The following is a 27,206-nucleotide window of genomic DNA, read 5'->3' as shown; positions in this document are numbered from 1 at the left end:
TCCATTTTGGTCTCTTTCAGTTACATGGGAGAAATCTGGAGGCCAAAGACAGAAGCTTATCCTCCTTTTCACAGTAGAAGAAGACTTCTTCTCAGCCTTGCCCCAGTCCCGTGGTCCCCTGCTTTGGACCTGGGAGCTGTGAGTGTAAAATCCCAGCACCTGTTTTCATGTCTCTTCTGCCCCTCCAATCCCTCCTTCCAGTGCCAGCCCCTGGCTATTTCCAGCTATTTCCAGTGAGAGCAGTTGGCCGGGGTGATTTGCTTGAAGTGCTTTGCGTGGACTCCGTAATTACCAGGCCAGCTGCCTTAGCAAAACTGAGTGACCTTCAACTTCCATGGCTGCCCTGCCGTGCGTGTCCTGAAACGACTTGTGTGTTCCTCATGAAGGGCAGAAAGTTATAAAACAAAATTAAATGAGGGTTCTGAACACAGGTAAGCAGGTTTTACGATGCTGTAACCCCAAGAGGACGGTGACTTGACCTGTTTATAGGGAGATGGCTTTGACCCTGCCCAAACAAGGAGAGACAGAAGGGCCCTTCAAGTCTACAGCTCTTCTGACCTCAGCCAACCAGGATGACAGCCCTTTCTGGAAGCAGTGGTTTCCAAACTGGCTCATCCAGTGGTCACTAGCACTTTTGTAAACCACAAAATATGAACACTGGTGACAAGGGTCTATCTACATGTATTTTCCCAAAGGGACTGAGAAAAAGTCCTCCCCCTCATTGTAGAAACAGGATAATATGTGCATTTCCAATATACAGGATTGACCGCCCTTCTTCAAACTCAAATTTCCCAAGTTGTCAATGCTTAAAAGTCTCACCAGTACTGTTTGTGGACCCACCAAGGCTGTTCATGGGAACAGGCAACTTCACCCCCCAGGTTTCTAAAGTATCATTTCCAAAGTGGGTGTATTTATATGGGTAATAGCCATATTTAAATCACTTTGCGAGAATACATGTTGAATGACTGGTAGTCTCAGGTACTGGGCTGACTAGCCCAGCTGTGAAGATGATGATTTCCTACGTGGGACGTTGACATGGAACTCAACTAGAATCTGTACCAGGAAAACCTGGGGATGGGAGGTGTGAACGTGGTCCAGGCCTGGGAGTGATACTATAAACTCATGCCTGATATACGTAGAGTGAATGTGAAATTTTAACACAAGAACAAAAATCCTACCTCATTAGTATTAAGACTTGATAGAGCGGGATCATATTCTATCATTGATAACTGCCTCTCTCTAGAGAACATGTCTTATTCATGCCTGAATACCCAGGATTTAGCTCAGTTTTTATCAAACACATAGTAGGTGTTTGATAAATGTTAACTGAATGAATATACAAATCCATCATCCCCAAAAGGACTGACTATAAAAATGTCCCCAATTCTTTTCCTCTCCTATATCTCCACCTTTGTGATTTTTCAACTCCTGTCAAAAGCTGGAATTTATGTCCCCACCCTGGACCTGGGCTGGCCTGCCCTGTGCTCGGGTGGGTGGCATGCACTGGGGGTGATGGAGTGCTGCCTGCTTCTTGGCTTTAAGATGCCTCGTGAGCCTCTATTCCCTGCTTAGAGTCCAGACACGGCATCTCCAAAAGTCCAGACTGTGCCACTGGACCACAAGACACTGTGTGGAAGAAAGCTCAGCTGTCCAGCAGAGGTCACCTGGGCCAGCTTGCAACCAGCTGACCACACCCAGAAGGCCCCTCACAAGATCAGCTCAGCCACCTCCTGATCCTCGGCTGACCACAAAGGCAGCAGCCCAGCCAAGCCCTAAAGAACCCCCCCAGCCTACCCATGGTCTGGTGAGCAAAAATAAATACCTGTGCTTATAGCCTTTGAGTATGGGGAAGATTTTTAAGATAACAACAAATTGTGATCTTCTACTGAAACTGGTCATCCCTAGTACCCGTTTTTTAATTCTGTCAAACTGAACCCATCTGGCCTTTACAGGACTTGTTTATGACACATGAACAAGGAGAAAGTTCAAAAAGAGAAGACTGGCAGACGGAGCCAGTATGGCGATGACTTCCACTGCCCTCTGTGGGAGCCTACGTGTGTGGCTGCCAGAGTCCTGCTGACTGCCCAGGCTGCTTCAGAACATGGGCAAGGCCTGAGAGGTCACTGTTGAGAATAAAGAAGTGTAACGAAGGCTGAAATCCACAGCCCTGGTTCCTGTAGCTCTGTGACTGAGGCGGTCAGGAAATAGTAATCTCCTTTCAGGTAAAATGATTGTGGACCTAAATGAAACAAATGCAAGTTCAGCCAGCTCTCCTCTTCCATAGACTCACCAGAGTGAGGAAGAGGGTATCTGACACCTGCACTGTGACCAGTGCCCTGAATCACAGTGCGTTGGTGGCAAACCCTGTGCTCTGCAGTTGTTATAAACGGAGTCTCATGGATGATCCATGAACACTAACTGGAGTCGCCCAACAGGCCAAGAAACACTCCCAGGGCCCCTGCTATCTGGTAGCCAGAGCCAGGCTATGGATGTGCACAGAATGGACAAGAGCTCTGGGGCCGGTGACTCTCCTAGACTGTCAAACTCGGCACAGCCTGAGTGTCTGCTCTTTGTCCCACAGCACACCCCGTGGGTGGGAGGTGCTGCTGAGTGCCGCCCTCTTCCCTCGTAAGCTCTCCAGGCATTCCTGGGGACAGCTGTGTGGCCGGCGGAATCTGCTCCCCGTCTGGGGAAACCCACACATATGTGCCAATGCCTCCAAGATGGGAGAGGGCTAGGCTTATCTGTGGGGTCCAGAAAGAAAAGTAATCAGAAAAAAAATATCAAACACAATGAAAAAGAATTCCTTAACTACAGCAAATGTGATGAAAAGGGCCCTGCAAAAGGCCTTTCCTCTATTGGGGCAAACACAATTAATAACGGACGACACTACAGAGAAGCTTTTAGTGCCCTTTGACCTGGCCTTCACTTGTTCTTTCGTGACCCATTAGCTGATGAACACAGAGGATGTTCTCTGTGAAAGGGAGGAGCTACATCTGCTTGGGGATGGTCACATTTGAAATTGCTTCTAAGTGAAGAAGATCCCCCAGGGGTGGGTAGATTATTAGTAAATACCGGGTTACTAAGTGCTCACGTTCATCCAGGCTGGGGAAAATCTAAGCTAGAGAAGATCTTGGAACGAGGATTTTTCAAATGCCTGGAAGAATCACGGGAACAAACAGTCCTTGAGAGAGATCACAGAGAACCTAACCAAGGCACTAGTCCACAGCCATGGAGACGGGCAGAATTATAGATATTCTAATTCTTTCTACAAAGAGACCATGAAGTTATAAAGATGCATTTAAGAAGATACTGAGGGCTGGGTTGTGGCTCAGTGGTAGAGCGCTTGCCTAACATGTGCGAGGCCCTGGGTTCAATCCTCAGCACCACGTATAAATAAATAAATAAGGGTAATGTGTCCATCTCCAACTAAAAAAATGTTAAACAAACAAACAAACAATCAAAAAACCAAAGAAACAAAGCCCACAGCTGCACCATAATGCCGTCCTGATGGGCTTCCTCTCTACACTGTACCTCCCTCTGCCCCTCCTTTGGCTTTCCAGGGAGTCAGCAGAGCCCTTCCCAGTCTGTTTCCACATCTCCTTTACCTGGTTACGGTCTCCTGCCTGAGCACACGGCCCTGCACTCTCTCTTGCGTTATTTCCCTCTGGGTCATGAGCGCCTGGCTTCCGCCTGCCTTCCCATCAGTTTCTCACCAGAGCTCCGTCTCTGTTTTCCCACTCCCCGAGTCACCCTGCTCTCTCAGGTCCAGGAGAGCATTTTAACTCCCAGACCTTGGCTTTCATTTACTGCTGCCTTCTCTCAAAGTTCTCACTGGGTGAGGTCGGCCTTTGTCAGTGTTCAGAAATCACACCCACATCCCACCAGCCACATCTACTCAGGGAAAGGGTGTGTCTGGCCACCATATCTTTTGTTCCCATTTCGCTTCTAGTCCCAACTTTTGATCCATAGGCTCGGGAATGATACGCACAACTAGGTGTTGCACAGGACAGCGGAGGACTGGATCAAAGAAACTAAAACAAAGGGCAATCCCTTCTCTTACTCTTCTGTACTCAGGGGTGGGTAATTTCTGAAATAAAAGCCCCCGACGTTCAGAATCGGCTGATGAGCTCTAGCCATACTAACGATGTAATCTTTGTAGTTAAAATGGCTCAGTTCATATTTAACAGCAGCATATGGAGAAATGGATGAATTTACCAGTTTGAGAACATCTAAGAAGAGAGATATTCATCAAAAGTACAGGAGGCATTATGCTGGGGAAAGTAATTAATACCTTAAAGGGTGAAAAAAAGAGGTAAAGTAAAAAAGCAAAACAAAAAAGAAAGAAGATTAAACTGAAAAAAATGCAAATCTCCATGAACCATCTTGAACCAAATCTGAACCAACTTTGACTCTAGACAGAAACCGACGTGAAATAGGCCGCAAGGGTGATCACTCGGTATTTCATGTAGATGTAGCAAAATATTAATTTTGAGTACAGGGTCAAATTCATGACTCCATTTTGCATCAAAGATAAGGAAAAAAATCAGAAAGGATTGTGCTGAAATCCAACTCATCATCTCAGAGCTAACCTACAAGGCCTTGAGCCCCAGCCCCAAGAGAACCTCTCCCTCTTTGTTCGCTTAAGTGTCCATACATATGTGCCACTGAGAGATTAGAAGAACTTTAGCAAAGGAGATAAAGTCATTAAAGAGACAGGGAAATAGCTTCTCAAGAAGTGTCTAAGACAATCAGACTAGTTTTGTCTTAAAAAAATAGTAAAATAGAAAAATCAAGTTTAAAGCTAGATCTTTCGGATGCATATTTCCACTCTGTGAATCCAGCATGATGAATCTGTAACATGTGACTTTGTGCTAACTGCAGGTCCCATTCAGGGACTGTTCATGCAGAGAACAAATGCTCATTTCACTATGAATCCAGGCAAAGGGGACTAGGAAGACAGCCTGAGATCACGCTTCTCAAGCCACACGTTTGGAGTACATTTGTTTTTGTTTTATCTAGGTCAATATTCCCCTGTCACAAGAGCTGACTGTCAAGAAGAAATGTAAGCAGCTGTTTACAGCAGTACTAAGAAGTAAAAATGGGACTAAGTGTCTTACAGTAGGTGGCACATAAAGTAGAAACTAACACTTCACTGACATAGGGAATGGTAGAAGAAAAAGGTGGGGGATGGAGAGAGCAATGTCCCATCATGGATCTGTGGTCCTGCCTATGGAAAACAAAGAATGGGCCAGATCTTACAGACCATTAAAAAAGGAAGCAGGAGGAAGATGAACAAAGATAGGAAAACAAGACCAACTGAATAATTGGTTGGAAAACTGAAATGAGGCTGGTGAATTAGGAGAGAGAAACTCCTTAAAATTTAAGCTGTAGGAGTTGAAAAGAAACTGATATGTACTTTTTCATAACTCAAGAAATCGTCTGTTTGATGCAAGGAATAAAAGTTTTATCTGTAAAAAAATAAAATGTGATAAAAATGATTATTAAATATAACTGGAATGTAGAACCCTTTTGGTTTAAATTTAGTACTTTATGATTCAACTTTAAAAGTGAAAAATTTAGATTCGAGTTGGAAAGTGATGTTGACTTTTATTTCAATGACTACAATTTCCTCAACCGGTTTCAATAACACAGTATGCTCAGCTCTTTTCTTCCCCAGTTATTGACAGCTAGTAATTTGCTATTTCTCCCAAAGACTCATTCAACCAAACCTAAAATAGGGAATGGATGGGTTTATTTAGAGATGGAAGTAAAATGGGAACTAAATTACTTATTTAGATAAGCCCCTTATTTTAAAAATGTATGGAGTTTTCTCAATACATACACCATCTTTGAAAATGGCCCAGATCAAATCTAGCACAGAAAGTTTCTTCAAATACTCATGGTTAGCAGTTAGGGCAAAAACTGAGAAAAGAAAGGAGACGTACCCCACCTGCCCACATCCGGAGGCTCTGAGCCCAGATGAAGAGATCAGTATCAATGCTGGCTAGGTAAGGGGCCCATCAGCAGACTCACTTTCCTCCACACTGCCCTTGGAATAGAATTCTATGCCATATTAAAAAGGAAAACCACAAATGGCTTACCCTATTTACTTTGAGATTCACAATTAAGTGAGCAAACATTAGCTCCTGCAAATACACTGTAAGTAGTCTGGGTTAACCTTCCAGCCTCCCTATTCACCATCCAAATCCATGCTTCTCATACGACCAGCTACATTTTAAAGGTACTCAATGGGTTTATGAAACCAGTTTATGTGACTAGCTTCAACAGATGCCATGCCCAGGAAGCAAGCTGAAATCACAATCTTGGGGTTCTATGACCAAGAAGGCAATGGAATGAGAACCCCCATCCTGAAGGAATGAGTTTTTCCCTGTCTTGGTGAAACTGTTAAGTATGATCCAATTTTCTTATTTCATGGAAAGAATGTTAGGCTTTAGTCTCATCTTTGAATAAAACAGCATAAAAGAGTCCTAGGATGAACTAATTGTAATAAATAAAACAATCTGTCATTTGTTGTCACTACTGATAAGTATTAATATTGAATAACAACATTCCACTTTTACGTTCAAGATTAAGTTGGTACAATTACACACACACACATCTCTAACAAAAGCCCAGGGATTTTGTGCATCTTACTAGATACAATCACCTATTGATGACATCTTCATCTCTGACTTTGAGAGTCAGGGACACAAAACTATAGCTTTCTAGGGGGAAAAAAAAAAGTTATTTTCTTGAGCTGGAAACACAGACTCTTATCTTTTCATCCCCTGAAAATTTCAAGAGAAATATTTGACAATTGCTGAAGAAATCATTCATTTCAGTATATATATATATATATATATATATATATATATATATATATATATATATTTTTATTTATTTATTTATTTATTTAAATCCAGGAAGAGGAGTAAGAAATGACCAAGGCCTGTCTTGGTCAGAGCCTTACCGATCAGGGTGTGAAAGACAGCGGCCACGGCGCCGGCCACCACCATACACAGGACGGCTTTGGTCCTGTCTCGCTTGCTGTTCACAAACACCAGGCCCACGTTTTTAAAGTCACTCATGGGGCCTGTGAAGAACTTCATCAGTGAGTAGGCCAGCCCATAGCTGGCCAGCATTTCGACTGCATCTTCCTTGACAGCAGCAATGCCCCGGTTCAAGGCCTGAGAAGGTGAAAAAAAAAAAAATTAGAAATGGAGTCTCATCTCTGGGGAATCACACTCCAAAACAATACTCCATAGATCGTGTTCCTATAGAAACGCTAAGCAGCTTATAGGGTAAATTTCACTGTAATTTGATAAAGGTTATTGGTCTTCATTTTCATCCAGATTGGCTTCAGTTTGAGAATCTTTTTGTGGGGGAGATACCTGTTTATTGGGGTTAAAGAAATAGAAAAAAAACAGTAAGTATTTTGTTAAATTAGAAAATAATTCTATAAAATTTTGGTAAAAAACTAATTAAAAAAAACCATGACATGTTAAATTTTATTGGTAAGCTGAATGTAAATAACAGCAACAGGCATTCTGGAAGTGAACCAACCTGTTTATGTGGGGCAGGTAATGACTTTTTCTTAAAGAAGGCATGCGTGTGCATGTTCGAATGTGCTTGAGTAAGCTTATATGCTGTGTAAGTGGCCTTCCTAGGAGAATATGCTGTATGCTATGAAGAAATCATTACATGGAATCATCTGGTTCTTGCTGTGCTTTAACTTGAAATGCATTTTTGGGCTCTGTGCAGACAAATATGTATAAAAAGAACCCCTTTAGATGAAATACGATGACCACTTGGGAAGATGCAGTCATTGAATGTTCTAACCACTTTATGGTCCAGATACCCTTTTGAAACTAACCCACCCACCTAGCAGACAAATAGATAACGCGGATGATGTTGGGAACAGGAGTCCATGTGGACCGAGCTTTATGCCTAAAACCCCTCTAGAACATCACCTCTGTCCTTAGGACCATGCAACGGAGCAGAAAAGTTAGCTTCCAGTCAAGTAAGTATTTTTTAAAACAGACTTTATTTTTAAGAGAAGTTTTATATTCATGGTAAAACTGAGTGGAAATTACAGAGTTCCCATTTACCTTCTAACCCCAGATAGCCTCCCCCACTTTTGCTATCCCACACCCAAGTGCTGTGTTTTTACAATTGATGGACCCTTGACACACCATTATCACTCAAAGTTCATAGTTTACATCAGGCCTCACTCACAGTATTGTACAGTATTGGATTTTAACAAATAGGATGACATATGTCTATCATCAATGATATGCTAAAGTCTTTGCCCACCATTTTCATTCTTCCAGAGAAGACACAATGACATTCATAAATCCCATATTCAGTCTCTGCATATATAAACTCAAAGTAGAAGAAATGAAAGAAATGCATTTTTTCCTGTCTGCTTCCTATTTGTATTAAGTAGATAGTAATTCATAATTTCCCCTATGAACGTACTGTTATAGGACAGTACAAATGCTACCTTGCTATACTTACTTGCTAAAGTTTATTAAGAATCATACTATATTAAAAATAAACGCAATCTATTGTGTATCATTGATTCTAAGACACTAAAAATCATAAGGTACATTACTAATTTGAATACCACCAAGAAAGAAAAAAGGCTCCCAACTGTAAGATATATCCAGATTGCAGAGATACTAAAATGCGTGTGTGGTGTGGGGGGGTGGTACTCAGGATCTATAAAAGGAGGTACTTCATGTACTCTGAAAGCATTCCTCAGCGTCAAAGGCTGATCTAGGTTTTGGTCTTCATTCAATATACTCCAGCAGGCACTGAGCACAAGCACAGGTGGAGTGAGCCAGCAAAACTCAAGGGCTCAGTCTCTGCCTGTGCTGTGTTCCATTCACTTTCCCAGGAGACACGGCTGACTGATACCATGAACGCTTATGGAGCTGAACGGTCTTTGCAAAGCTTATTAGGGAAAAATAGATAGTCACAGGAAAATACCAAAATGTAAAAATGGTTTTGGAAAAGACTAGAGCAAAAATGTACACTAGCAGTAGGAAGTCATTGTCATCCTCCCGATTAAGCTGGCATTACATAAGCTAGTTCCTGATAATTGTTTCCAATTATGTCTCTAATTCTCTTTCTCCTTTTCTAGTAATAGCCTGAAAACTTTCATGAGCACCTTTTTAGCCTCTGCAGAGCATCCCTGATGTGATGCCTCTCTTAGAAACAAATTTTCCCTTCTATCACAGTTGATTAAATCCCTTAACACCCTAGAGCAACATAAAAGCAAGAAACTCCCTGACAATAAATTCTGTGTTCAACAGGCACATCTACTCAGAGGGCTCCTGCTGTGTGTCAACACTTATCGCTTGATCATCTACCAAATTAATTCCTTTTGGACTTGGTAGTGGATGCTATTGGCACCCCGCCCAGATACCCAATACCGGGTGGTGCACCCATCACCAGCTGCTGGGAGTTGTGGTTCACAGATGCTTCCTTCTCAGGAAGAAGTACCCCAGCCCCTTTGTGTGGGTTAAACACACCTGATCCCCACTGGACCCCCCTGACAGCAGGAAGGGAATGTCACAGGGTTTAGAAGATGAGCTCCCTGCCTCCATGGAAGCCACTCTGGTTCGGTTCACAACCTGGCGTTCCCATGCGACATGGGAAGCGGTCTCCAGTGGAGACCAATCTTTGCTTAACTTCTCTCCAGCTTCCCATTCTGATGGCTTCTCCTCCCCCTGAAAACACTTGCTCATTAAATCACAATGCACAAGAGGCCACACATACCGATTTTGCTTTTGGAGAACTCTATTTAGGACAACTTCTAATTACTTGTCTCACAGACTGGAGAACTCTGTCTAGTTGTGTTCTTTTTCTTTCCCATCTTTCCCAAAATCTGTGATTGTGGATTGTTTACTTGTTTTTACCTCTCAAATGTATGTTAAAATTTAAACTATATATTATTCAACACAAGTTTCAATCGCACCTAGTAGTGCTCCTAAATAATGTAGGACTAGATTGTTTATGTGTCTTCTTGGCAAAACTTCACGTTTTGCTTTAAAAAAAAAAAAAAAAATCAGCCCTGGCTGGGGCCTCTGTTACAATGCTTTCTATTTCCACCAACAGTTCCTTGATTTAAGTCCTAAACCTAGGGCTGAAGGGTGGGGGGAGGAGGGAGGACACAGGTAATGATACCTCAGCCTGCAAGCCAAGTGAGAAAGTTTCATTTAGCTCAACCATTATGGCAATTTGAGGAAAGAGCACAGGGTTCAGAGGCATGCAGGCTTGAGCTGGAATCTGCTTCCATCACTTAACTGCTGAGTGGTCAAGGAACTTCCTCCCCCTGAAATAACTCTGCTGATCTTAAATGGGATATAGGCAGGTGGTATAGGCACCAAGCAGTGACTGGCCCAGACAAGACATCTGAAAGCAAGGACTTTTGTCTATTTTCTTCATCACTCTAAGTGAAGAGCTTGGTAAGCCCTCCAATTGATCTACTGAATAAACAAATGAATCGGCTATTATCTATCAAGAATGCAAACGTTCATACTAATTTTTTAAACTTTAAAAAAAATCACCTTTTATTATGAGATGGTATTGCTCAGAAGATATACCATTGATTTAATGTTTTTTATGATCACATTAAATGTGTACATTATTTGAAAAACTGCTTCTGATTTCAAGAAATATTAAAATGCAAGAAAAAAAATTCAGAATTGAGGACAAGTAATACATTAATGTTATTAGCCCTTTTAAATTCCCATTTATAAAGCAAGCATTTCCCCCAGTTTGTTCACCTATAATGTCATGATTTTATTTTGATACCAAGGATAATAATATGGAGTCTCCCATCACTTTATAAAGTAAGTTTCCATACTTTTAGCCTTTGTCGTTCTTATCCATCCATATCTAAAATAGTTTCACTCTAGTTTATGGTTTCATTTGCATAGTTCACTTTTTATTATTTTTTTGGTATTAAACTCAGGGGCACTTGGCCACTGAGCCACACCCCAATAGAAAACATTATTTATTTATTTATTTATTTTTAATTAATTAATTTATTCTAATTAGGTATATGTGACAGCAGGATGCATTTTGATTCACTGTATACAACTGCCGCAGAACTTTTCATTTCTCTGGTTGCACATGATGCAGTGTTGCACCATAAGTGCAGTCACACATGTACCCAGGGTAATGATGTCCATCTCTTTCCCGCCACGATTCCCCCTCCCCTCAATTTTGAGACGAGGTCTTGCTGATTTGCTGAGGGCCTCAACCTTTCAATCTTCCTGCTGAAGCCTCCTGAGTTTCAGGGATAACAGGCGTGCACCACTGTGCCTGGCCTTGCACATCTAACTTTTGATTTCAGTGAACTTAGGATGTGAGAGAAGATCAAAATTAATTTCCTTAAAACAGTTCATGTTTCTTCAAAACCACTTTACAAGTCAACCACCCACCACCCATTTACTGAGATGGTTTCTCATAGTCATTGGGTCCTACCTGCTCTTCAGGTACCTACTGTCTGCATCTTTTGTCTCTGTTACTCACTCTGCTTTTCTTCACAGCCTGTTCACCGCCTGACTTATCATGTGTTTAGCTGTTATTTGTCTTGGTGTCCATCTCCTCTACCTGAATGTTAGCTCCAGGGAGCAGAGAGCTGTGTTCTCACAATATCCCAGACCTATCATATGACAGGACATCACATGATATATGATCCATAAATATTTGAAAGAATACAATAACATGCATACAAGCGGTATAATCATTTACTGTGATGTGTTCTGGAAAACAAAAAGAAATATGCTAACGAGCTGGATATTCCTTGGTGAGCTTACTAACATAGATAGGGCCACCCCTCTATAGAGGTGATATTCAAGCTGAGATCCAAAGACCAAGAATGAGCCAGTAGGGTGAGGAGCTGGAGGAGAGCAGAGACCTGCAGGAGGTTTGGTGTTGAAGGAACAGAAAGAGGCCAGAGAGAGAAGTGAGGGGGAGAAGGTGAGTTTGGAAAAGCAGATGATGCTGAGATCATTCCAGGTCAGGTGAGAAATGGGTCTTGTGAGGATTCATAAAAGGCTGTGGGCAGAAGCAGGACAGAGGCACTTGCCAGCTGCAGTGACAAGAGTGGTCTGCAGAGGGAAGGGCAGAGGTGGCAGTTGAGAGCTCTGTAGGACTTAGGCCAGGGGAGGAGGAGACTTGGGTAAGGTGGAGCAGAGACGAGAGAAGCAGACTCATGGGAGAGGTTTGGAAAGTAATCAGATGTGGAGATGGGCTGTGTGGTGGGCACGAGGACCAGGGAGAGATCATGGGTGCATGTTGAATTTTTTTAGCTTGAGTTACAGGAACAGTGGTGCAGCTCCTTACTGAGAAGGGGACATGGGCGTGGGGGGTGAAAAAAGGCCAGGGTGCCACTGAGAGGCTGAGTCTACCTTTGAGATGCTCATTAGAATTCCAAATAGAGAAGTCAAGTAGGAGAGCTGGCTCTGTGGGTTTGGAGCACAGGGTGTAATATAGATGGTATTTAAAGCCAGAGAACTAAGTGAAGTCATCTGAAAAGGATACAGAGAGGGAGAGAAACAACCTAAGACTCAGCCCCGATGCTCTCTGGGAATGTCAAGCATGCATAAGGCTTCTGTGTGAAGCTGTGTGACGGGCTGTCATGGGTGGTCAAGGGCCACCCCAGCACAGCTGCATCTCTAACCAGATTAGGAAGAACAGACGCTGTGGCTGGTAACCAGGACTAGTCACGGTCTTGAAATTGAGCCCAAAAGGGTCTGGGATGCCTTTGGAATGAATGAGCCCTTGAGGCAGAGTTGCAGCCCAAGACATTCATAAACACAGAAGTCCACTTGCTGTTTAAGGGCAAGTTCCTAAATGTCCTTGGGCTTTTACAAAGTAAAGACATGTGACTTCAGATTAGGGCCAGATCTACCAGTACTCCAAAATCCTAAATATGAATCAGTTGGGTTCTGATCCCAGAAGGTACATTCTGGGACCTTCCTAGACACTTCAGACCCCTAAGCCCTGGATGTGCAGGATCGGGGAACGTTTGACTGTAAAACACAGATGCCTCTAGGAAGCTCTGAGGGGGTCCCATATTCCTTCATATCTTATCTGCGAGGTCCACGGTGTTCTGTTGCCTGATATTTTCCCCCACAGTAAGATTGCAAAACCACAGGATATTAAAAAGTAAAAGCTCCAACCTTCAGGGAAATGGCTGCCAAATCCCATAGGTATGAACTGATCTCCCTGGTATGAGTTGTCTAGAACAGGAAAGAGTTCCTGACATTTTAAATTTGGAATCTGGAGACCAGCGAAATCTTTATACTACAGACTGAGATTCTTTGGGAAAAGTCACGAGCTCCTGCCAGTCATTTTAGGCCAATGTCAGTGCAAACATCTCTTCAAGTGGGAAAGAAGGTTGTTGTACTTCTGGAGCCAGGGCCAGGTGGAGGCTCCTCCCAGAGCAGGTCTGGTGCACAAGGGAAGACTGTGAGGTGCTGATGAGTAGACGGGTAATTTTTCTGAACTTGGTACAAAATTTGAGCCAATGAGCGGTCACCATGGCCACAATAACAAAGGCGCACACTAGTCTGGACCACAGCCTTGGGTTGCCATTCTCCCTGGGGTTTCAATTGTGGTTATAAGACCTGGGAGGGGTCCTTGAGGTCTGCCTCGGTCACGCTCATCAAGTTTCTACCTCCTCCCAAGAGTGGCCCTGCACAGCCTTTGCTCCACCCACCAGATGAAATTCCTGAAGGGGTCTGAAGAGCTCACCAGGGCTGAGCAAAAGGAGGGGAGAGGGTGAGGGAAAGGGCCTCGCAGCTGTGTTGGACTCCTGTTCTCTAGGGATGAACAGTTCTAGTTCCCTGTGTGGGCTTCCAATCATTCCTTCTCCACTCTTTCATAAACTCCCTGCTTCTTAGAGACTCACCCCCCACCCCCAGCCTTATTCCCATCTGATTCCAACTACCCATGGAGATGCTCTCTAGAACTTCACATAGAGAAGGCAAGTCCCGTAGGGTCCCCCTGACTTTCACTGGGTGTTCTGCCACTCAGCTCATAAGTGGCTCTGTGCCTCCACTCTGTAGGGAGAGTTTCAAGAGCTGACAGTCAACCCAGCTGATAGCCTGTCGGTTCCACGCCAATGTCCTGCTCTGCTCTGCTTTAGCCACCACTCTTATGTGACACTGTTGACTTCTTTGATTAGAGTTGTTCCACTACTCAAATTTCGATGAAAATTGAACCCTCTGACTGCAATCTTCTGCCACCTCATTGATGTAAAGTTCATTAAACTTGTCACACTCTTGACTCATCCACCTTCTCTCTTGGATTCTCCTGTCATCCCTTCCCTATTACTCTGGCCTACATTTCATGGTCAGCACTTAGCCACACCTCTCCAACACCCACACTCACTGTCAGCGGACCTGGGAATCTCTAACCTGGGTTTCGTCTGATTTCCCCCATGCCACTCCCGCCTTGCAGACTTGGGCTTTGAGAGCTGCTGGCGTGACTACATGGCACAATGTCACTACACAGGCCTGGCCTCAGACTCGGTGAGGCAGATGGCTACTTGGATGGCTCCTGGTCGTCCCCACTCCCTTAATCTCAGTGTCCCTAGGTCATGCCATTCCCTCATAGCAGATAGCCTCAGCTCTTATACCATCTGCAATAAGGAATTCATCAGGTAGACTCAGTTTCTTATTATTCTTTCTCCTAGAACAAAAGAAACCACCACCAACAACCTCAACAAAACCTATCTATCCCAAACCCTTCCTGTTACGGTGGAGAGGCTGTCTGACCAGGCGGGTGTAGGGCTACCCATCTGGGGCTCAGCACATATGTCCCACTGACCTTTTCATCTCCCTCTACTGTTGGATCTTTTCAAGTTGGTGGCTCTTTCCTGTCAAGGTTTCACTGTGTACATCTCTTCCATCTCAAAATCTCAAAAAGAAAACTAATCTCAACTCCAGACCTCAGATCCCATTGCCGTGTGCACCAGGGTGAGCTGTGGTCGTCTGTCCACTTTCCAGGCTGCTAATTCCTTGAGGCAGGGACTGGGTTGATTTGCCAGCAGTTTTCCTGCATCTGTTCAGCAGGATGAAGAGTCGAACTCAATACATGAACGAATAAACGTGTTCCCTGCTCCATAACTTACACTGGGTTATCCATAAATAGAATCCTCCAACTGGAAGTTTAGTTTTCAAAAACCAAACAAATGATTTTTGGTAGAATCTATGCACTTAGAATATGCAAAGTGATGGCAGTAGCACTGTACATGTTCCTGTAATTCTGGAAATTTCTCAATAGAAAGACAGGGGCTTCCCCTGCTGCTTCTAGCTGGGCAGCCAGTAGGCTGTTTAATGGCAGACACAAACAAAAATGGAATGCAACCCAGGGTCACACTGTTAGTCTCCTAAATGTAAAGCTTAAGTAAAGATTTTTTTACGACTCTACTTTTCCCCCTTTCTTTAGACATCAGTTGGGATACAGGACAAATCATTCTTTATGGAGTCTAACTTTGTAGCAGAAGTTAACTACTATAAGAAGAAAAATCTGGTTTAGATTTGAAGGACAAGACAATCTTTTCTGATGGGACCCTGGAAATCCAAGAGCACCCTGCCCAGGGTTGAGTTTGGGGTGGGTGTGGCTCAGGGGTAGACCACTTACCTGGCACATGTGAGGCCCCAAGTTTTATCCCCAGCACAGATGACTAAACAAACAAGAGCAGAGGTCTGGGTGGACCACTGACTGATACCAGGGTGGTGATCTCCAAATCCTGAAAAGGTGGTATGTGTGAGGGCCACCAATACTCAAGCAGGATGGCTGTGCCACTGAGGTGATGCCAAGGGCCTCGGGCCTGATCCTGTATCTGACATTCATGGTCATGTGAGGAAATGATCATGTGGCTCACATGGAAATGCTTTTCACATTCTTCTACAACAAGGTATCCAGCTGGAAATTGGTATGGTTCCTAAATACCAACAGGTTATATCGTAGGAAACACTAAAAGTTCCCTTTCACGATTTTCAGTTAAGATGACTATTTCCTTTGCTTGCCTCATCCTGGAAGCAATCATTTTGTTCTGCCAGGAAATAGCCCACACTGTCCTCTAATCCCTTTGATAAAAGATGACTCCCCCGTCCACAGCTTCCATCTGTCTGTTACACCTGTTATGGCATGAAGTAAAGCGACCACTGTTGCAGGTAAATACAGTTTAAGAATCTTCCTCTCACCCATGGTCATCAGAGAATTTACATTTGTGGAAGTGTGGGAAATTTGGAAGCCCACATCTAGCTGCAGACACCTGCAGAAACAGCTTCTTCCCAGGACGTGGGGAGTCAGCCATTTTGGACTGCAATCTTCTCCAGAGTTGGGTTCCTGTAATTTTCCACTGTTATTGTTCTGTTGGTCTGTATTTTAAAAAGTGATCTGGGTTAAATTAGATCATTTGTCTTCCCGGTAGTTTTCCAGCTATGTTTTATTTTCTCAAGGATCTATACTGCTCCAAACGAGACAGCCTTGCTCTGTTTAGCTGGAGCTCCAGCACCGACCTGACACCCACACACCAGGCTGTGGTTGAGAGGGGCCACAGAGGGGGGCGTAAAGCTACTGCCCTGGGCAGTGCTGTCCAATTCAGTGCTTCCTGAAAACCCCAAGATGACCCTGCCAAAATATGACACTGGTGTTTTCTGTCACTTCCCAAACCCAAAGAAGAGTTTCTTCAAAGAACAGAGGCAAACTACTGAACAGGATCTGATGAAGTATGGCTTTCTCCTGCTGGTCTCTTCAATGTGTCTGGGTACAAAACAGGATGCCCTCTGCATCTCTCCATTAAAGGGTATATTTTGGTGTCACAGTATCCTCCCCAAATTCAAGTTCATATAAACATGAACCTATTCACCCTGACCAAATTCAATTTAATTGGAGATGGTGGAAGGCTTAACAAAGAAGGGATAATACTACAATAATTCTAGTGTCCTTTTAAAGACCAAACACTTCTATGCCATTTAAAAACTTTCACATATTTTTCACCTTGAACTTACATCTTTACTGTTACTGAAATTCCCACATTCTCTGCTAATTATTTTTTAATTTTTATTAAGATACATGGTCCCAAAATGATATTTCTTGGTTGATATTTCAAGATTATGCCAATTCACTTCAGAACTGAGTTTTGAATGTTTTTATAGTTAACAACAACTCTATAAAAACAGCCTGGAATAAAGATTAACTCTGTGATCTTGGGAGTCTATCAGTCTTTTTTTAATATAATTTTTTTTTTTTTGGTGTAGTTGGACACAATGCCTTTATTTTATTTACTTATTTTTCTGTGATGCTGAGGATTGAACCTAGGGCCTCACATGTGCTAGGCAAGTGCTCTACCGCTGAGCCACAACCCCAGCCCCGAGTCTATCATTCTCCATACTTACTCTTTCCTTACTTGGTGACAGATTTTTTTCCTTGATTACTCTATAACCTTGACCTTGGCTAGGGATCTCTGAGCAGCTCAGAATCTCCACTCCTTTTTCTGACTTAATTGCAACATTAAGATGTGTTATCTGTACCCTTCCATTGATTTTTATAAATGCATGTGTACCAGATGAAGAAAAAGGGCGCACCCATTTGCATTTGGACCCCACGAAATTCAAGGAGCCCAGTAATGATGATGCTCGCTCGCATTCCCTGAGCCTGAGCAGACACCATTCTAAGAGCTTCTCTTCTCCTGATGACTCTGTTAGGGAGCTATTATCATTTCTTGGCTTGCTGGTGATGATCTGGAGCCAGGTCACTTGCCCAGGTGGACATGAAGCTGAGAGCAGACTCCAGAGAGCTTTCTGTTCCAGCTTGTAAGCCTCACTCTGCTATATGAAGACCAAATCCTCCTTTCACTTTGATTAATACTGCAGGTGCTACCGAACTCTGCCTCATACCTATACTTTAAACAGAGATGTCTAGCTATCACATTGCAGAGAACTTTTGGAGAAAGACAATTTTTATTAAAAAATAATCCCAAAGATCCTAAAGTAAAGATTATTTTTTAAAAGCAGTACTATGTGACAATATGACAGTGTAACTGTGAAGGATGAGCCAAGTGTGGCTGAAGACATCATGTATCTGAGTCACAGGAAAAAGAACAAAAGAAACTAGGTCAGGGATGTTCTGCAATCAGTAAGTACTGTGCAGCTCAAGAGAACTCGGAACCCGTGAATACAGCCCTGTGCAGGGTGACCAGCCGAGCTCAGCCCTGGCCAGCCGTCAGCAGTGTGGGGGGAATGCTAAGAGCTCTTTACAGAGGCCTGGTAGAGACGTGGACCATAATGCTATGGGCTCCTTGCTACAAGGGTTAATGCATCATCCTATCATCCTAATGGCTTTAACTTGTTTAGTGGGTTTTTTTTTTTTTTTTTTTTTTTGGTACTGGGGATTTAAAAGTCCAGGAGTGCTTTATCACTGAAACTTCATACCCTGACCTCTTAATTTTTTTTATTTTGGGATGGTTCACTAAGTTGCTAAGGGTCTTACTCTGTTGCTGAGGCTGGCCTTGAACTTAAGATCCTCTTGCCTCAGTCTCCCAAATTGCTGGTTTTACAGGGATGTGCCACCAGGCCCATCTTTAATGTTTAATGTTTTTATTTGCTTCTCAGCTACAGGATTCATTTACTTCTGCCCAGGGGTCCATTTAAACTCACTGTTGGAATTTTAATACACTGGCACACACTAAGTTTTGTGAATGAATTCCGAGGATCTGGGGCTTTTGACATGATTGTTTTTAGGAGATGAGTAAGAGAAAGCTGCAAGCGGTCGTTGAACAAGCTTGTCCATCCATCCCATGATGAGCCCTACTAAGCCTAGTCTGTTAGGAATAGAACATTGCAAAGTAAGGTGCTGGCTGATGATTGGCTCACAGCGGCCCCAGCAACATCTAGCTGATTGGCTCCTTGGCCCCAGCAACATCTAGCTGATTGGCTCCTCTGCGGTGATGCTCATTGGGCTGTTTCCCTGCCCTTTCAGACCACGGGAGCTGCTCATTGGGGGACTTTTTTGGCTCCGCCCACGTGACCCAGCCAATCGGCCTCAAGAGCAGGACAGAAGCTTGTGTGGGAGAGAGAGGCTTGTGGAAAGCCGGTGGTGGCAGTTGAGGCTCTGAGGGTTTTTCCTGAGAGGCTGTTTTGTTTGGCGTGTGTGGTTCTAAAAATAAAGTTAGTTTCTTTTGACAAGTGGCTCCTGATTGTGCCCAGCCAGACTGCGGCAGTAAGGGTCCCGTCTGTTCTATGCACACGCACCTGCATACACAGAGAGGCACATGCTGGATGAAGTCCCCATGAGCCTCAAACAGACAGCATTTAACTGTGCGGAAGCTGCTGCAGTTTTCTCTGCAATGGGCCTGTCATCCCCTCGCACTCCTGTGTTTCTGCCTCCCCACCCCCTCTGCTGTTATTGGTTTAAATGACTGATTTATGGAATTCAAGGCAAAGTAAAATTATCTTGCTGAATTAAGCACATTACAGGAAAGGATGAAGGACACTGTCATGCGCAGACTAAGCAGTGAAGCATCCAACAGCCTCATTAGCTGCAGCTGAGATTTGAGAGTCGCCTAGCCTAAATGTATGTTGTCTTTAAAGCGATAGCCATGGTTTATGCTCCACATTTTTCATGGAGAAAACCCTGATATGATAAAGTAATAAGTTAAATAACAATGTAGATAAGATTAAGTCCTTTGCACTTATCTAAAGACAGGCAAATGAACACGTGATCACCAGTTACTAGTCCATACACACAGTGTGTGAGGTAGCAAACGGACCTGCGGGGCGTCATGCTGTCAACGCAAATTCCCTACAATTGAGAACTTGAATCTTTGAAACTCAGTAGCCTAAAATGTTATAAAGCCCTCTTGCTTTAGCCCTTGCACTTACATGGGTGAGGGGATAAAGGGGACCAGGGAAGGAAACCCCTTCCAACCTTGTCCGCTCAGCCCACCTGGAAGGCTGCTGCTACATCAGAGGGCAAATCTGCTGGTGGAGAGCAGTGACCCCTCCCAGGAGCACTCCGGGACCACAGGAAGAATGACAACTTCTTACGTAGCAGTCCTACGAGACTAAACATGATTTCACGCACGCTCTCACTGGTTTCGTCTAAACAATACAACAACAGGGCAGGAACTGAAAATTCCCAAGCTGCAGACAAGGATAAGGCTCAGAGACTCCAGGCCTTGCCCAGAGTTCTGGGTTCATATACTGCGGCTCCCAAGTCAGGACCAATGAGCCTGTCAGTCTGGAGTCCCGCCCCCTCCAACGCCAAGGGGAGATGGGGGAGGGAACAGTGCAGGATAAAAAGGCACAGGATCTAGTGACGGAAGCCAGGTCTTGTCCCTACCCTACATCTTAGCAAAGAAAAATTAACACGACCAGCAGCTCAACAAAGCTCGTTGGACTGAAGCTTCCAGGTTGGTCTCCAAAGAAGAGAAAAGAACTCAACTTTATGTTCCTCTTCTCTGCCTTCTAATTCTCACTTCAAGGAGCAAGTGGGTACCTGGAAAAGACCCTGCCAAAGTTGGTACAGCCCCAGCCAAGCCTCTGCTGCCTCCATATGGTGCATGATGATGAAGTTGTCCCCAAGATGCAGGCCAGAGGCCCAGCACTGCCTGACTAGAGAAGGCGTGTGGCCATCCCCAGAGCTCCTGCAGTGGCCCCAACCCAGTGCTGAATCTTCCACGCATGCTGGGTTTGATTTTTCCTTAGTTTCTGTCCATCTTTTCAATATCTGAAGCTTCCAAGAACAGTGAAATTCCCAAGAAACTACCCACTGAAAGTGTTACTGATGCCTTTGTGAGTGCTGTGAGGTTTCTTTTCAGAGAGTCCAAAGTGAAGCACACTAATGTATGAGTTCTAGATCTTCCCAGTTGAAATTGAGACTATTTTTTTTTTTTTGTGGTGGTGCTGGGGATTGAACCCAGGGCTTTGTGGATGAGAGGCAAGCACTCTACCAACTGAGCTATATCCATAGCCCTGAAATTGAGACTATTTTAAAGCATCATTTAGGAAAACATTAATATAAATGTGTTTTGGGAGAAGAGCATTCTTGATCCTCCAGTAAAACTCCTTACTGTAAGTTTACTATTTAAAAGCGATCAGTGTCAAGCAAAAAAAAAAAAAAGAAAACTAGAGGTCTTTCTCCATTTCAGATGGACACACATTCAATGTCTCATTAGACCAATAAGCTGATTAGAACAACATCAGACTAAATAAGCAGCCTCTTTCCCATTACAAGAGAGACAAAACCCTAAATTTTTAAATGGTAAAAAAATAATAATAACATTTTGTTGGAATACATAAAACAAGATCCAAATAAATGGAGAAGCACCAAACTGTATTTCCTGAGGAGCAGACAATGTCCTGAATATGTCAAGGGATCATTCTGAATTCACCTGTAAATCTAATGGAGTTCAGTCAGAATTCCAACAGTTTAGATTTTCCTCGGGACCTAGGCCAAATGATTTTTAACTTCATACAAGAGAAAAGCCAAGAAAGACATGAAGCCCAGTGGGGGCAGAGGGGGCTGGTCTTACAGGATGGTGAGCAGTGGAGAAGGCAGCTCACGGGACAGCGGTGAGGCAGGGACTTGGGAAAGGATGCCCCACCAACAGCAGAGGAGACTGCTAGCCCCCGTAAAAAATCAAACAACCGATAGAACCTGGTGCTAGCTGAGATTAGGTGTGACAGCAAATTTGTATTATTGGCAGGTGTGTAAACTGCTGTGACTTTTGAGGAAAAAGAACATGTCAAGAGGTATTAAAGTGTACCGACTCCCTGATCTGGTAATCCCTTCAGAAATCTATCTAAACAAAAGCACTGGGACACGATGACATGCAAACAAAGACGTCATTAAAGCACTCTGTAATGTCAGACAGCTGACAACCCTCGACTGTCCACCAAGGTGGGAAAGGTAAGTAACCATGGCGGATCCACACAGTGGAGTGTTACACAAGAAGCATGAAGTGGAGCTAAATGTACTGAGCTTCAGGACGCCCACCACACAGTGACAAGCTGAAGAAGTTGCCCTCAGGCAACGTAAGGCATTCTGTGAGGAAAATGAAAAGCCTCCAGAACGTGGAAATACATTTGTGTGATCTAAGCAGAGGGAGAGGGAGACATCTGCACCAAGCTGCTAATACTGGCTAGTTTAGCTGGGAGTGAGAGGGGCAGGAAGGGGGAAACCATTAACTTTCACACATCTGCACTATTTCACTTATTACAGAGGGAAGATGTTACTTTTATTGTTTACAATGACGAAAATAAAAGCACTTTTTTCAAGGCACATAAAAACAAATAAAATACCTAAGTTTCTAGGGTGCAAAGCCAAATAACCACTCCTCAGAAAAAATGTCCATGTGTTGCTTCAGGCAGGTTTTAGTGATCACGGGGAGGACAGCTCTCAGCAGAGGCCTGCCTGCTCATCTCCTTGAACAAAGGCCATGATTTCCAGTGCTAGGAGCTGTGCGCTGGCCAAAGGCCAGCAGTGGGGGTCCAAAGCCTCGGGCCTGAGAAAATGCAAGGATCTTCTCTATGCTTAACTCCGCTTCCTGTAGCCACTTGTTTAAACTCTTCAAGGCCTGTTTACACATTTTTTGATGTGGCACTTAAGTCAAGATTTGTTTACAAATAGGCAAAGCCATCGGGACACACTCTTTGGAGCACAGAGTCATTTAACCCAGTCTGCACGTCAGCCAAGGCTTCGCGGAGTCCTAGGAACTTAACAGGACTATCAGTCCTGCCTTGTTAAACCTCGTGTTTTTGAAGCCCAGTCTTTGAATCTCCTTGCTGTCATCTTCACCCGGTTGAAATGCCAGCTGAATGTCTTCCTCTCACCTTCTGCCCAACCTCCCAGAGCAAGGTCATGCCACTGCTCTCCCAGGAGGCCTCCTCTAACTAATCTGAGCACCATGACTGATCTCAGTGCAGGTACTAATGTCATCATTTAATTATGCACAGAATTCCTTCATTCGAATACGCTCAGCCAGTGTGTGTGTCTGCCTGACCCCACTCTCACACCTGATCAATGCCCGTGTTGACTTTCTATGGCCACTACCTCGTGTACGGGGTCAGCAGAGAGCACAGTCTCAGGCAGACACAATGTGCTCACAAACCTTAGAATTGGGGATTGGCATGTAACAGTTACTGACTGATAATTGTCATAAGGATCAGGGTGCGTTTGTATGAGAAGAGGAGCATGGGATGCAGAAGATGGGGGCGGAGGAGAAGTCGGGAAAGATGGAGAGAAACACACATGGGGCTGTCACTGAACACATGCCCAGATGTAGGAGGTCAGTAGACGACTCACAAGATGGGATGATAGTTCTAACTGACCAACATGAGTGGGAAAGGGTCTTCAGAACTAAGGTTTATGAGCTGGGTGCGGTAGGGCAGGCCTGTAATCTCAGCAACATAGGAGGCTGAGGCAGGAGGATACAAGCTCAAAGCCAGCCTCAGCAACTTAGCAAGGCCTGAAGCAACTTAAAAAGACCCTGTCTCAAAATATAAAGGGCTGGGGATGTAGGTAAGGTGCCTCTGGGCTCAATCTCCAGTAAAGGACAGATTTGTGGAATGTGCTGTAAATAACCATGTAAAGAGGGGGAAAAGCATGTTTCCCATGTCACAAGGTTACCTGGGGGCTCTTTAGGTATAACTACAACTCAACCCACTTGGTATTATATATGACAACCTTTCTTGAGGATTTTGAGCATCATTCCGACATTACTGTTAAAACTGTTTAGCCAAATCTCACTCTGAGGCTTTCTTTGGCTTAAAAGCACTTTTTGAAAGCAAATTTAGTAGTCCTGAATCTCATTTGGGTCCAATGCAGTTACTCTAAACCCATGATGTGCTTCCAGGTTGGCAGGGATGAAAAAGCTAAGCCCCCTTTCCAAGCTGTGTCTCTTCGGAAATTTTCTGAAGTGTTCAGTATTTTGGCTTGGCAACTGCTCCTGAACACTAAGAAATACATCAGAGCAAACATTCCTTCTTATTTTACTCAGAAGAATCTCCCAGGGTCATTTGTTAAATTTCAAGATGACCAAACGCGGATTTTTAAAATTGCACTTTAAGGATTAACAACAACAATAATTCTGGACCTTGAGTAGGACACAGATCTACTCATTGTGTAAAATTAATAACTCTGATGATACATGTGCTTTAAAAGAAGATTTTGGATGCCTTTCAATTCCACAATATAGAATATGGTGCTTTCTCACAAGTTAAAACACATTAAGATTCTCCCCTGATTTTTTTTTTTTTTCATAACAAAAATGTTTCCCTATAGTTATTTACTTCTGGTGAAGAGGAAAGTAAACAAATAAAATATGACAAGCTATTTTATCACCTAGCTTTTAATCCTCTCAAGCACACGTGGAACCAGAGACTAGTCCTATGTGACTGTGTTACATGTTTTGGGCTGATGCAAAAATTGAAGAATTCAAAGAGAAAAACACTGATGAGGAAAAACAGGAAGTCCTAACTTTGAAAAACACTCAAGCCACCTTCTATGCAGGCCTCAAAAAGATTAGACAAACTAAGAATTTGTTGACATTGGCTGTAGATTTTGAAGCAGGGTAGAATCTTAAAAATACATCTGGAATGAGGCCAAATCACTTATTTACTGGTTCTTTTCTTTTTCTCTTTTTTGTCAAATACCTTTAAACACAAAAACTGCTAACCAGAACTATAAAATTCTTTTCACATTCATCCCTGAAAAGATTAAGAGAATTGTTTTCAAGTACCCTCTGATGTGAGTACAGGGGTCTGTGTTGGACATTATTCTCTTGAGTTATCACATCTTATTTGATCTGAAAACCCAGCAAGTGTGGGGTCTTAGTTGTTGTGAAAGATGAGGAGATGGGGCTTATGGGGTTCTGGTGTCTAAATCCAAACAAGGAGCTGAAAAGCCAGTGAATTCCAAGGTTTGTATCTGGGTTTCTGCATATTCCTGCTGTGCTATCTTAGGTATATGACAACCTCTCTGAGATTCAGTATCCTCAATAAAATAGGAATGCTTCCCCAAATCTGTCTCCCATGGAGCAGGGTTTAGGGTTAATTAATTAATATGATGTAGCAGTGGAGGCAAATCTTCAACACTCTCAGCCTCCCTGAACAAGGACAGTGGTAAAGCCATGGTTTGGAGACACGAGTCCTAAATCAGAAACTCTGGCATGTGAGCACGCCAAGGCTCCCAGCAGACCTCGAGGTGCAATTCTGGCTCAGAGAAGACTGGACACAAGGCATGAAGGTCTCTGGCATTTCTGAGAGTCTTCTGGAAGTTACTGACTTTTTAGAATAGCCACAGCCTATGGATCGGTTCAGACCAAACGTCACTTCCCCATCACTCTGGTCACACTTGCATGACCCCTCAGTGTGGTCTGAAGTGGGATGGCAAGACCCCTAACTTTGGGATGGACGGCTAAACTGAGTGACCAGCAGTGACCATGCTGACCCAGACTTCTTGAGATGTAATGATTCTGCTCAGCGGGAAGGAAAGGGATGGCAAGAAGAGGAATGGCAGAAACTGCTTGGCTATTTCCCTAAAAATGCAAAATTACAGCCTCGACGAAATCAGTTTAAAACTGCCTTCTCTACCCAACCCCTCTGCAGCATAGCCAGGGTCCTCTAGCTTTACTAAGGCTTTTCATATTCTTTTTAAAAACATGGTTCCCTTACTTTACAAAATGAGTAAAAATCAGTTTTTGAATAAATTCAGCCACCCAGACAGAAGTTAAGCAAAATCAAGCAAACTTCTCATCACTCAATATTTTGCCTCATGAATCTGACAGCTTTAGAAGGAAATGTGCAGAAGGTGTGCAACGAGGCACTGGTTTTACATTTGCAAAAGCAGCTTCCGACCATACCTCCCCAAGTCAAATCTCCCCGGGCCTCTGAGTGGCACCCACCCAACTCTTCCCTTACATGCCAACAAATCTCTGCCACATAGGTGCCACAGTGAAATTGGCCCTCGTAGCAATCACTAAAGGAATAAGTGGTTGTTTAGAATCTATCATGTGCTTGGTGCTGTCCAAAGCAAGGAGCATGGCTCAGGATCCTCTAAAAGGGAGTCCATGCTTCCAGAGAGATCACAACACTGAACAGAACATACAAAGGACATTGAGGTGCTAAGAGCAAACCGAGTGCTTGGGGAGCACAGGGAAGGGTCCTGGTCTGCAGAGGAGGCTGAGGGCTTTGAGGGGGTGGTGGGAATGACCAGGCTCAGCCTGCTGTGGTCTCACAGAGGGGCGAAGGGCAGACTGGTATCTAGACAAGAGGCCTGTGCACCAGGCTGGGAGTTCAGGTTCTATATGATGGGCAACAGGAAACCGCGGACCTGAGTGTAAAGTGTCTGAAGACCAACCTGATGGGATGTGTACAAGGGACTAGAGAGGTAAGTCAACAGAATCAGAAGCCAACTCCTGTCATGGCACGCAGGCAAGAGATGCTCCCCTGGGACCCATGGGGATGCTGGGAAAGGGAAATGTGACCATGTATATTTTTATGTGAGATATGAGTCTGCCGCCTGTCACGAGTTGTCCATGGGCTGGACTATGTTGCACACAGTAGCCTAATGAGGGGATAAATCTGGCATTGGGAACCCCTCATGGCACCCCCACAGGGATTGATCACCTAATGCAGGTGACTTTCCCCCTCAAGCTCTGCCTGAGATCCCACACAGCGCTGGAGATGGGGGTGACCTGCCAAGATGTCAATCAACCTGACAGCAAGACACACAAAGCAAGACACTGCCCTTAAAACCTCTCCCCTGCCTTTGATATCGTCCTCCCGCCCCCATATAAATAAAGCAAGTCAAGTGCAGGCTCCATTTTGCAAGTATAGAAGCTCCATCCATATGATTGGCTTGCTTGTCCCACCCCTGCTTTTGAAAACATTTTCTGTGTCCTGTGGTTCTTTCGCAGTTTTATTTCTCTTAGCTTTTATTTCTTGGCCAGCCCATTCCACCGAGGGGAACCCCATTTCCATCACCTGCGTGGGAGTGGGCGAGAGCCACCAGCATCCCCCCTTCTCTGTGCTAATCTCCCAGAGGAGGGACTGTCCCAGGCTCCTTCATCCTGAACCGAGGTGGTCAATGAGCACTGACTAAAGGGAAGACATTTCAGGACGGCTGGCAGGGGCAGCGCAGGGCATCACCACCTGAGACTGGGTGCCGGA

The 27,206-nt window shown here is 44.0% G+C and overlaps 1 protein-coding gene across 2 annotated transcripts in view; it reads right to left on the bottom strand.

Annotated features, from left to right (window-relative positions):
• Ankh (ANKH inorganic pyrophosphate transport regulator) overlaps positions 1 to 27,206 on the bottom strand; it is a 135,069-nt gene that overhangs the window by 48,888 nt on the left and 58,975 nt on the right. For both annotated transcript variants that reach the window (XM_046468283.2, XM_046468284.2), the window contains exon 2: positions 6,974 to 7,190. In XM_046468283.2, coding sequence (XP_046324239.1) covers positions 6,974 to 7,190 — 217 coding nt within the window. The remainder of the gene's footprint in view (positions 1 to 6,973; positions 7,191 to 27,206) is intronic.

The sequence above is a fragment of the Marmota monax genome, unplaced genomic scaffold, assembly GCF_021218885.2.
Source record: "Marmota monax isolate L192 unplaced genomic scaffold, Marmota_monax_Labrador192_F-V1.1 WCK01_AAM20220418_F8-fsc00120, whole genome shotgun sequence".
Lineage (NCBI taxonomy): Eukaryota > Metazoa > Chordata > Mammalia > Rodentia > Sciuridae > Marmota > Marmota monax.
This window is presented reverse-complemented; position numbering and strand designations above follow the sequence as displayed.